The 12,977-nt window shown below is 42.6% G+C and overlaps 1 protein-coding gene across 1 annotated transcript in view; it reads left to right on the forward strand.

The window, feature by feature from the left end:
- Positions 1-12,977, forward strand: part of NOX3 (NADPH oxidase 3) — a 53,128-nt gene that overhangs the window by 12,439 nt on the left and 27,712 nt on the right. The window contains exons 6-9 of the mRNA XM_036316152.1: positions 2,498-2,679; positions 5,073-5,202; positions 10,352-10,444; positions 12,221-12,474. Coding sequence (XP_036172045.1) covers positions 2,498-2,679; positions 5,073-5,202; positions 10,352-10,444; positions 12,221-12,474 — 659 coding nt within the window. The remainder of the gene's footprint in view (positions 1-2,497; positions 2,680-5,072; positions 5,203-10,351; positions 10,445-12,220; positions 12,475-12,977) is intronic.

Genomic DNA, 12,977 nt, shown 5'->3' on the forward strand with positions numbered 1-12,977 from the left:
AGAAATTCAAAGTAAACATCATTACATAAAAGGGTACGGTCTTTTTTTTTTTTTTTAGTTTTATTCATTTCAAACGGGCCGGATCCGGCCCGCGGGCCATAGTTTGCCCACTGCTGATCTATGTGCACAGAGAGGCAGCACATGTGGGAAACAAAAAGAACACCAAACCTGTAGCCCCGGAAATCCACCTGGAGAGATTAAGACATTCCTCTCCCTTATTCTACCCCCTGCCTTTCTCCCTAGATCAGTGGTTCTCAACCTGTGGGTCGCGACCCCTTTGGGAGTCGAACGACCCTTTCACAGGGGTCACTGAAGACCACTGGAAGAACACATATATAATTACATATTGTTCTTGTGATTAATCACTATGTTTTAATTATGTTCAATTTGTAAAATGAAAATACATCCTGGATATCAGATATTTACATTACGATTCATAACAGTAGCAAAATTACAGTTATGAAGTAGCAACGAAAATAATTTTATGGTTGGGGGTCACCACAACATGAGGAACTGTATTAAAGGGTCGCGGCATTAGGAAGGTTGAGAACCACTGCCCTAGATGATCTAACCCTTTCGCCATGCACTACCATCTTGGAATACGCATCCAGAACATTCATCCAGTTTGAAAAAAATCTGTATTGCCCAAGAAGAGCCGCAAGACAATACAGTCCAGACAGGGAAATCTCTCTCTTACCATCTGGGCCATTTGGCCCAGGCAGCCTTATTTGAAGAAGCAAAATTCAAAGTCTCTTTTTGGGGAAATTCTTCCATGTCATGTCCTCTAATTATCCTAAAGATAATTTCCAATATGAGTCTATCAGTCAAGTAGAGCTACATTTTTTAGCTGACAACAGTTAAAAGGACAAGTTTCAAAGTCATAAATCAAAACTAGCGATGCCCTTAGCCTGCGGGATGCCTTGGGGTACTCATTTGGGCCTAGGCGTTTATCTGGGCACTTACTGGAGTTAACTGTTTTCTCCACTAAGGCTCTGCAGAGTTCATTGCCACACAAGCCCAAGAATAAATCTCAACATTTTAAAGAGACCATTTAGTAAATAACATTTATTATAAATACTCTTAAAGCAATTTAGCAGCATGATTAAGCTACTTCCAATATAGTTATTTCAAAAAATATTACTAATAATCTACCATGGATGTACTGATTAAGTCCAGAAAACCCTCTAATTTGGGGTATTTGGAGAAAGATGAGTATCAGTAACACAAAGTATATTTTACAGAGTATTTCTAAATTGATGCAGGGGGATCATTTTAGAGGATACATTGCAACTCAAACCAGTCTGTAAGGATGATGCAAGAAGAGGGACGTAGGGATTTGCTTTAATAAGCAGAGGAAAGGTTTGCAATTAGCACATGATGTGGTGTAAATGGTTTTCTAAAATATGCGAATACACTTGGAAAACATCTTTTAAATGTTTTAGACTCACCCTTCCAATTTCATTTCCACCGTTTGCTCTATGAAGAAAAAAATAAACATCAGAGAAGTCCCCGTCCAAATTACCTAGCAACTCAAGGCAACCCAAATTAATGAGATTTTCCTGACAAAAGATACAGTGGGAGTTTATTAAGCTCACAGTCATCTCAACGACAGTAACACCATGTATGAATACTAATGACTTGACAAGAATATGGGAAACTCACAATAAAAAACAAAATGCTTTGTGATTTATAACCTAAAAGGCTATTGAACCACCCCCGGAACTCACAGGTCAGAAATTCGGCCTTTTGGTAGAGTATGCCGGGTAAGAATAGCCGGATCTTTATTGATCACCTTGGATTTGCAGAGTCTTACGCCAAGCCTCCTGAGGTGGCATGAAAGAAATGCAAGTCATGGTCCTTCCAATTAAAAAGTAAACGCAAGGCATCGCTAACTACCAGAGGAGCAGGGGCTGCAGCTGCCTGACTCGGAGGCCTCCAAGGGACCTCGCAGAAAAGGCACCTCTTCATGTTAGGCTGCAATTAAGCAAAGTGAGCCACATTTTTTACTTTAAAAATGAAAAACTTGAAACTCAGATTTCTCTTGCAGTATTTGATCTTAAAATGTATTTTCAGATATTGCCCTAATTTCAGTTCAACCTAGTATCTTTGACCTGAAAATTGATTTATACAGATGAAAAGTGAAGTTAATGAAATGCATTTGATGAAATTTTCACAAAGCGAATGCCTGCCATCAGGTGGGGAGTGGCCAGGGAGAAGAAACTCCCTTCTTGAGTTGTATGGGGACCATCTTGAAGCTAATGCAGGGCGGGGTAAGAGTAGGTTGACAGTGTAAGTGTGTGAAACAAGAGTTTATTCTTGTGTTACTATTTATTGTATTATTTTCCATATGAACAACTGTAAACCTACTTTTGCCCCACTCTGTATATGTGTCTGGTTAGAACGTTTGAGTTGCTCCTTGCTTGGACTCTCAAGTATTGGCCCTCAAATGGAAAATCAGAACTAAGACATTGCTGTCCTGGCGCCTGCTTCTCTGCAGAACACCACCTCCGAGTTGCTAATGACGATCGCAGGCATTTCTGGCCTGATGATCTCTCTGGCTTTCATCTTGATCATGACCTCTTCCACCGAGTTCATCAGACAGACCTCCTACGAGTTGTTCTGGTACACACACCACCTCTTCATCATCTTCTTCATCAGCCTGGCTGTCCACGGGGCAGGGTAAGTCCGTGCTGTGCTCTATGTGTAAGCTTCTATCTTTTAGAAAGTCCTTTGGGTGGAGGAACATGGCAGCAGGGGCTAAAGGACACATAGGTCACATGGAAAAGCACACTTTGTGTGGCACACTCACCGCGGTACCTTTTTCAGTAAAACTGAAAATAAGCGACATAGGCATTGAGGTGTTACATTTATTTTTCCTCGGTAACTCTGTTGGGAGTCTTGACATGCTCAAAAAATGCAGGAATTGTAATGAAGGTTGATGACAGCAAAGGCATGCTTCATCCAGAACCTATTCCCACAATCCAATGCATGTGGCATTAGTCGGGATATATATTTTTGACACCCATATTTCACTTCTGCCTCCTCCCACGCCCCACACTGGACGTCCCTTCCATCTCAGCCTCCACTCCAGGGAGGGGGTCATACTTCTGCTGCTGTTGCTCCAATGCCTAAGAGCTCCCCCACTACCCATAGCCTGTCTGACACACGGACACAGTGGAAGGAAGAATTTCCCCTGGGGCATATAGTACCCGCCCAACTGCCGGCCCCTCTGCTGATCCTTAGGAACCTAGTCAACCAGCGTTCACATTGCTGTTGCCTGACTAATCTCTTTTAACTTTAAAATATCTGTAACCAGCTCCTCTGAGTGTGTGATCAAACCCTCTCTGACTATTCGTCTTGAAGGAGGTCGGGGGTAGTCCCAAAGGTTTTCACCCCAAAGACTGTCCGTCCCTCCTCAGATTCTTCTCCCAGTGCCAGTGTTAATCCTGCAGTGGATCTGAGAGGCTTTTCATAACCCATGTGAGTCTAGAAGTCTCTTCACAAAAGTTATGCATGCACTGCCCCCATCCCACTGCCCCCATCCCACAATCCCCATCCCAATGTCCCCCATCCCACCACCCCAACGTTCACACCCTGGCGCATTGTCCAAGTACAAGAGGATTTCAATGGGCAGTGCTCCATTGAGATATTTTTTAATATCCAAATACCATTTCATAAGATGGCATTTTTAGTCATTTTAACTGAGTTGAAAGGCTTATTTTGGGATAAGGGCCTCATCTAATCTTCTCAGCTTGAAGTATTTTACAGCTACTGTTTACAGCAAAAAGTAATTTGCAAATTTCCAGTAAAGGAGGATTATTGGGATGTGTTAAAGCCCACTAATCTTCCTATTATGGGATGGCATAGATGAAGACATAACAAATTTTTAAAAATTTTAAAGACACGGCATTGGTGGACTGTCTTGAAGTTTCTTTAGATAAAATAGGGAATGTTGCCTAGAGCCTGAGAATGAAGGTGTTAATATTACAGGTTCTTTTCCTTCGGCTCCCAGGTATTATCTTCCCTTCTTGTATCTGGGGAGATTCAGAGATAGTTTTGCTTGTCTAAGTCAAAGGGGTGTTATCAAGCTTGGATGACTTCCATTAGCAGATGGGGACAAAGGCCAAGAGGCGAGCTCTCCGGCCATTTCCAAGGGCATTGCTGCTCCCTCCCCCCATCCCTCTGATGCAAGGAGGCGCGTGGTGCTCCACAGGCCACCCAGGACACGAGCCTTTGTGATGCTCACCTTTCGCTGCCTGTGAGAAACATGTTTCTCAAAAATAAACCGATGTATTTTATTCATGAACACTTAGGAGCTGAGCAACTGCCAGATTTCCCAACCTCAATGTCTTATGCTTCGCAGCCTGGGTACCCATGGGTACATCGAGGAACTTGTGCCAAAGCTCCTCGTCAAAAGTCAGTCAGCACTGCCTTTGTGGCAAATACAATACAGAAAGACTACAGGCCTCCATCCAGCCCTCTGTGCACAAGGCCGGTTTCTTTTCTCACTCTCAAGTTTGACAATCTAGTCCTGAAGACACACTTCACACTGACCTACTTTGACCCTGTCAAGCACTAAGGGGAAAATATCATTATTTAAGGCACTTCCTCTGACTTCTTCACCTAAAAACTTCTAGGTGCTCAGAAACAAACCAAGAAGGGTAGAAGTTAAATAAACCGACAAAAGGCTCAAACAGTACAAAGTTAGCCAATTAGCCTGAATCAGCAATCAGGATGAGATGGAACCTAATTAAATTCAACAGTCTACAAAAGGATGTGTTCAAACAATTTCCCTTCATTATAAATTCTCTAAAGCAGACACTTTCCATTTAACACAGGATCCCACAGAGGGCCACTTCTTTTCTGGGGTCTTCAAAGTTACTCAGAGCTTCTTAGGCTCCCATTTTTAAAGGTGCTGAGGGAAAGGAATAGATGATAACCCACTGCGAGACAGTGCAAGTGTGATTCTAGAGCCCATTGTGGGATATATATGTGGCATCACAAGACTACACAAAATCAATATAACATGTTGGGGTTTTGTTTTGTTGCTTTGTTTTGTTTTTAATGGCAAGTCGGATTGTTCGAGGCCAAACTCCTGAGAGCCTCTTGCGACACAACGTCACCTTCTGTAGAGACCACTATGCTGAATGGCAGGCGGCTGCCCCGTGCCCCGTGCCTCAATTTTCTGGCAAGGAGCCTTCGGTAAGAATGAACCCAGGAGCTTTTAAAACATAGCTGTCTCCGTAGTTAAAAGAACTAGAGCTCTGTTATGCTTGAGGAAAGAACAGCCCATGTCACCACTAGACAAAGCCAAGTCTTCATTAAGTGTGCTAATGGAGAGATCGAGTTATGGACAATTTTAAAAAGAGGTTCACTGCCAAAAGCACTCTGTCGGATTTGATATGTGTTCTACTTACACTGAAATGGGGATGTCTCATTTGTGGGAATTCACAGCACCACAGCACAGTAAGGCCTCTGGGGGGATTAGAAAGACTTCTAATTCCGGTGTGCTTCTGTGGTTGAGCATCAGACCATGCACCAAGGGGTCGCTGATTCGATTCCTGGTTGGGGCACATGCCCAGGTTGTGGGCTCGATCCCCAGCAGGGGGCATGCAGGAGGCAGCCAACCAATAATTCTCTCTCATCATTGATGTTTCTATCTCTCTCTCCCTTTCCCTTCCTTCCTCACTAAAAAAAAAAAAAAAAAAAAAAAAAAAAAAAAAAAAAAAAAATCAATAAAAACCTATTTAAAAAAAAGAAAACCACCTTTTGTTCTCAGCGAGCTCAGCTCCCTGTCCTTCTACTCCACTCTGAGAATAAACAGCATCACTTCTCAAACGAACATGATGCAACAACCAAATGAGAACATGTCCTCTTTCTAAGCTTGCCTCCCTTCTTTCTATAGCTTATGGGATAGAAAAAAATGGTGGTGTTCATGCATTTACTTTCTGTTCTAATTAAGCTCCCACAACTGAAATAATGACCATAGGAGCCAAAGAGACTTTAATTAGAGTGGATGGTAGTGCCTGCAAGATCTCAGAAGTAATGTTTCCTGGTGTGCTGTAATCATTTCTGTTGATGGCATAGGAACATAGAAATAATAATCCTATTTGGTCTTCTCGGGTATCTTAAAACAACACAAACCTTGGGATGGCTGGGTGATGTGAAAAAAAAAAAAAAAAAAAAAAATGAAGCCCGGAGATTAAAACTTGAAGAAAATAAGTTAAAAAAAGAAAGTCATAAAAAATGGACTCATAGTATTTAACAGAATATAAATTGTGGGATTTAGGGAATTAAATCATCAACTTTGGAAGAATAAAACAATCAACTTTTTCTAAAATCCTCAAATACATTAAAGTAAGCACTGGATTTTAAGGTGAAAACTGCTGGGAAGAATGTTTCAAACAGAGCGAACTGGAATAGATGTGCCCATAAGACTGTGGTTCCTTTAATGGCCAATATAGATTGTCTCTGTCTTAAACTCAACTATCGGTAGCCAATACCCAGCCTGCATATTAATGGGGAACATGAATGCCTCTCTAAAATTTCCAGCTCCAGCGTCTCCATAAAAAAATCAATATCTCCCCACACCTCATGAATACGGACCAGAGGCTGCTGCCGGCAGCAGCAGATGCCCGCATTAATTATCATTAAAAGGGAGAACTTACCCATCTCTCTCACTCGCCCCTGCTACACCTCCTTGCACACCCAAACTCATGTTGTCACTCTTTCCTATTATTTTTAATGGATCCTAATTCAAAGCGTGTGTGGGCTGTGCAATTACCGCTTGGCTGGGTGCGCAATATTCTCTCTGATGTCTTTGAGACGCTGAATCCAGAAGGCATTCCAAGGACAAGGAGGGACTCCTGCACTTCACGGCACCACATGCACCCTGTCTTTGTAGGACTTGCTCTTTGCCTCCCTTAACTCAGTGCATTTTCATGGTGCTTTTATCAATGGACTATTTCAATTCACCCTCAGCGGTGCACTATTCCCCACGTTACATCACCTCCTAGAAACTGAACTGACCAAAGGAACCAATTATACCTTGCAGTCCCTTCTCCCTGACTTGTCTCACTGCCCCTTTTATCTTGAAACTCAGACATCAGATTACACTCAGGCATAAAAGACTCTGGATTCTAGAATCGTTCATGCTATCCACTCTCAAAAGATACCTGGTCTCCCTTAGCCAAAGAAGCACCTTGTTGCACTGAACTATGGCATCAATCAGTAATAATAAATACCAATAATAAAGGCTGAAGCTTTTTAAATTACTAGGGGATGACAGCAATGCTACAGGGAAAGTTTTAACTGCTGCAGAGTCAATTCAGCAAACTTTCTCCAAGTGGCTATTACACGTTTGGACTTGCACTCGATGCAGGATTCAGAGACGTGGTTCCTGCCCTGGAAATCTTATTGTTCATAAGCTCACACATAAAATAAACTCAGAGCCAGCATGTTCTCATTTTCTGGTAGGAATGAAAAACCAGAAGTGAAAGTGGAGGAAACAAGTTTCGTTGCTGCAGCTTTTAAATCAAAGTGGTTTTTATTTCTATCATAAAATACTCGCTGTACAGTGACTTTTTGAGTATTTTTGGAGAAGAAAAAATAAAGCTAAGAATCCACAAAATATGTTAGCATTTAAGAAACTTCGATAGTAAACAGTCGGGCCTCTTTACTTAGTAGATGGAGAAATGGATGCCCAAGGAGCTTTAATGTCTTACCTACGGTCACAAAGGCATTGCCAACAAAGCCACATCAAGAAACCAGAGTTCCTAACTCTGTGGCCATGAACTTTCACCGCTATACCCTCCAGCATCCATTCTGAATCTCTGGCCTCCTCCCACCCCTCACCTTGTCAGCTCTCCGTTGCTACCTATGAGTAAATGTCCCCAACATGATATTTATCTCTGTGAATAAAGCTAAAACATATAAGATCTTGGAGATTACCCAAAGTAATCACTTCTTCCAACCCATTTTATGAAACAGAAAACTTGACCATAAAAAGGCTCAAGACTTGCCTGAAGGCATAGGGTTATGCGTGGTAACCACAACACCAGAAGCTGGGTCTTCTGATTTACCCCTCCACCTGCCCTTGTTGCTCTGTGCCTTGGCCCCCTTGGCCTCCCTCACCTTGTCAGCATTGGTTATTGCTATCAGGATAATCCTCTGAGATATCCTCTCCCTCACGCCCCAATTTCCAGCTGCTCCAGGACTAACTATCACAGCGGAACTAAATCGGGTTTTCTCCCCCTGAAGCAATTTGTTTACTAGAGTAGAGATAGAGCTGAGGATGAATAGCTTACATCCTCCTTCCTGAGGAGCCAGACGAAGAAAACTAATCCATTCCATCTTATCAACATGGAAAAATCAGAGACCGTGCCTGATTGGACACCCCCGAAACCAAGTCTGCGATGTCTAAAACTTTCCAGAATGTACATGGAAGATTATTCATAAACATCCATAGAGACCATGTGAATGTCTTTGCAGATATCTCTCTAAATTTATCTAGAAAGAATTGTATTCTTGCTATTATTTCTGTATATATCCAGACCAATTCTCAAAGCATTTTTTGGTTCATTTGAGCATAAGCGACCGAAGGACTTGTTCCCTAGGTCCCTTTCCCATCTTTTCCTTTACTCTGCCCATCACCACGGCCTCGCTGACAGCGTAGGGGGACAAAGGGTCGTTCTCTCTGCTACTCTGAACACGTTGCTGAGTGCTATTGAGGCAGACAAGAATAGGTGGGCCAAATGGCCTTGTGTTGCCTGCATAAATCAAGCCTCTTTCAGGTAAACGAGAGGCTCTCAGGAAAAGCAGCGAAGGCTGATGTAGATGAGAAGAGGGGCCATGCAAACACACCCAGAAATAAGTAAAAGAGAATTCACAACAACAAGAAAGATAACAGGAATAAAAATAATGCTGAAGTGCTTGTGACCTGTCAACAGGAAAGATGGAGCAGGACAGCAGGTAAGGGCCTAGGGAGTGGTGAAGACAGGGAGTCCATCGGTGACAGCTTCCTGGACATACTCCTGTTCCTAAGATAGTAAGAAGGTTGTGCTGGGTTTAGTGAACCAGGAAGGGAGTTTAGGGAAATGGTAAAATGGGTGGAGTTACAGTCCTGGGTCTCTGTGATCTAGATCTGTCTCCCAGGCAACTCATACCCATTCTGGTTCTTAATTCTACACCTGCAAAATTACACTAGACCTCCAAGAACCCTTAACATCCTGAAATGCAATGAATAAGTTTCTAATGTTTTATAAAACAAGTGTCAGTACCTATGTCAGTGTTGGACAGGAAGAAGTGTGATGACATGGTCAATGCTGGAGGGGGCATTGGGGTCCTAGAAAGAGCACAGCCCAGGGGGCCAGGCACATTGGAGTTCACGTCTTACTGTGCATCTTATGGCCTCTGTGTCCCTGGACCATTTGATCTTGCTGAGCCTTCATTTCCACTTTACTTCTGTAAAATAGAGGCCATACCATATGTCCTGGGGGCTTGTTTGGTATAAGACCTAGGAGAAGCCTTCAAAATTTTAAAGTTCCTATTTGTTTCCTTTTAGGGAAAGAAGACACCTTATGTTGTCCCCAACCCCTGAGACAGGGATAGCCTCCTGGTCAAATGAGCACCAGTCATGCAGTTTATACTCAGAAAACGCCAACAGGGGGATGGGCTTTAGTGAAAACAGAAATGCTCACTGTTACAGTGCTCACTGTTCCAGAGACCATCACTGTGGGAACTGTAACAGCGAGTTGAGGCTTTTGTTCTGGCTCTGTAAACATGGATTGAAAATACTAAGAAACTAACTTCCTGTTTTATTCCAGATCACATTGGCTGTGCGTGCATGTGTGGATGTATATGTGTGTGAGGGGTGGGGTACTTCTTCAGGCAGACCCCCAAGTTGTGATGCATTTTGGCCCCCTAAATTACTATTTGAAATGTTTTTATTTAATTTCCCATGTCCTATGTTGGCTCAGTAATGTAGCTTTATAAGCTTTTGACTTTGGCTGAGTTTGAGAGCATTTATGACCCTATCATATGGAACATAAACATCAATCTGCTTTCTTATTTCTTTGCAAATTCAATTATTTCTAATTACATAAAGGCATCATTGATCAAGTGAGCATAAAAACCAATACAGAAGAGTTTAATCTCTTAAATAAGCTTGTAGACTTCAAGGAATAATTGAATGTTCTAGTATTTAATACAAGGAGACATCTTTGTTGTTGACAACTGGCCCAAAGTTAAAGGAAACTGTCTAAACCCCATAATGTAACATATCGATTTGGTTCAAATTGAAGGTATTTGGATTCAATTTTCATTTCCTTTTCCTCTCTCTCTCTCTCTGCAGGCTTGGAAATGGGTTTTAGGCCCTGTGGTCCTGTATGCATGTGAAAGACTAATTAGGTTCTGGCGATTTCACCAAGAAGTTGTCATTACAAAGGTATGCATGTAGCTTTATGTCAGAATAAAAGCCTGCGTGTAGATGGAAATTTTTTATTAGCCCAAGTTTTTAATTTGCCATCTTTATTGCAGAACTGTCTGTAATTTAGAGGCTCATCTTCTGTGCTAATAATTGCTTGCCTCCTGCACATCCTTTCGTGTGACTAATTTAACCGAAGGCAGGGACCAGGGCTCCCGACTGGTGCACTGAATTCTGATAAAGGCTGTGGGGCAGCACACGAATTGGCTGTATTTCTCTCTATTTCAGTTTCTCTCCAGAGGGACTGAGCCTGCTTTATACTGGTCATGGCACCTTAAAGTATAATCACTTCCTTCACCACGTTGAGCCACAGATTCTGCAAACACACAAATGATACACATGTGTGTTCAAGCCCATTCTCATTCCTACAATTACTGACCAGAAGATGGGGGAACAGTCGCTCTCAGGTTCAGAGAGGGGGGTGTGCTGAGGGCCTCAAAGTGGGGAGGAAGGACATAGGATGAGCTCTACCCTGGAGAATGAGGGGCACTAGCTTGGTGGTAGCATTTTCCAATCTTGCCAACCCTACCCATGACTCACCAATGTCTACCTCGTGCAGGAGGAAGATATGAGCAGACAGACCAGGAATACATGGTCTAGGAGTCTGAGAAAGTACCAAATACTCTGCCCCCAGTTTTTTAAACGTCTAAGAGGAAAGTATCTGCTAACCAAGCCCATACCACTTTGCTAATACAGTATTACCAGAATACTATATCCCTTTAACTGTCTTCATGAGAGCAGAAGCCTAGAAATTGCTCCATATTTCTGTTTTAAGCTGTTGCTACATTGCTATTTTCAAGCTAAGCACCAAAGCCTACGAGGCTGTATCAAACGCTAGACAGTAAACGTCTAGAAATCTACTAAAGCTGTTACTGGGGAGACAGTTTCGCCGCAGAATCAGAACGGATATCAGTAGGGAGAAGAGAAACAGAACTAGTGATTAAAATGCGGTGAAATTCTCGTGTGTGTGGAAAAATATCGTCACAGAATCTGGACATGAGATTTTGTTCCCCTTGTAACTCTTGCCGCAATAAAAGACCTGGGACCTGAAGAGATTTTTCAGAAAACCTATTGGAATCTAAAAAAGGGAAATCAGTTCCTTGCCTCTGATAAGCAGCAGGTTATAAATTTCTTAGAACCATGATAAGAGCTTTGCATGATGCTTCCTCTACTAAAACTCAGAGCGCAGGAAGGAGATAGACAACATGTGACTCAAACAAAAGGAACCCTTTCAGAGTGAGTTTGAAGAGGGTTTCCCACTCACAAGGAAGACAGACCAGGGTTCATTCACAAAGGATTGAGAAGCGATTCAGATCCTTTAAAACAGAACCTACGTTTTTAAAACGTGGAGATAATTCTGTGACTACTTTCATGACTTGAAGCATAATGACGTGCAATACATGATGTGCTCATGTATATTCTCTTGGGTCCGGTTAACTGTGCTAAGAAAGCGTGGCCATCTCAGACATAAAGTCACGTGCTGGACAGCACGTTGCACCTGGGTGCAGCTACCCAAGTTTCAGACATCACTGGGATGGAACTGAACTCCAATCTCACTGCACTTGCCAACCAAGATGTAAACATGATGACAGAGATGCTGGGAGGCTCATTACAAATGCTAGATGTAAACTATACTTCAGAAAAGCCGATTTAAAAATGTAAAAACCCTTGATGTGATGAAAGCTCTTCTTATTACTTGGTTTGAGTAGAAAGACCAACTTCCTTGCTCTACTCTAGGTGGTAAGCCATCCGTCTGGGGTCCTGGAACTTCACATGAAAAAGCGTCACTTCCACATGGCACCCGGGCAGTACATCTTGATACAGTGCCCGTCCATATCCTGGCTGGAGTGGCACCCCTTCACCCTCACCTCCGCGCCCCAGGAGGACTTCTTCAGTGTGCACATCCGGGCAGCGGGAGACTGGACCGCAGCTCTGTGTCGGGCCTTTGGAGCTGAGGGCCAGGCCCCGAAGGAGCCCTGGAGCCTGCCAAGGTTGGCTCCCATTCCCTTTCTGTGTGTCAGGTGGAATATTTTTTAAATTAAGGTATTTTAGTGCATCAACATGCTACCAAATTTAGCAATATCTGTATTGCTAAATCTAATATCTAGATGGTAAGTTCAAGTCCATTTCTTAAATTTGAGAATCTATATGAAAACTACACTCATTAAGTTCTGGGGGAGTCAAGCGTATGGATTTCCAACTGCACAGAGGCTGGTGCCTCTAACCCTGCATTGATCAAGAGTCAACTGTAATTTAGAAGATTTCAGATAGAAGCAAGTATATTTCTTTAAAAAAGAGAAATGTTCAACAAAGGCAGGTGATGTTTCAGGAAGAAGGAGAATTTTGCTTTCCCAGATCCAAACCATCACGTGGTGGGTTATCCGCAGCCTGTGGTGAGTAAGACAGCCCTGTGAACTTTTGGCTGTTAGGCTGAGGTCTTTATATTTGTGAAGTTTTAGCTTCCTAAGAAGCATGCTTCATAGTCAGAACTGAT

The sequence above is a fragment of the Myotis myotis genome, unplaced genomic scaffold, assembly GCF_014108235.1.
Source record: "Myotis myotis isolate mMyoMyo1 unplaced genomic scaffold, mMyoMyo1.p scaffold_m19_p_7, whole genome shotgun sequence".
NCBI classification, from domain to species: domain Eukaryota; kingdom Metazoa; phylum Chordata; class Mammalia; order Chiroptera; family Vespertilionidae; genus Myotis; species Myotis myotis.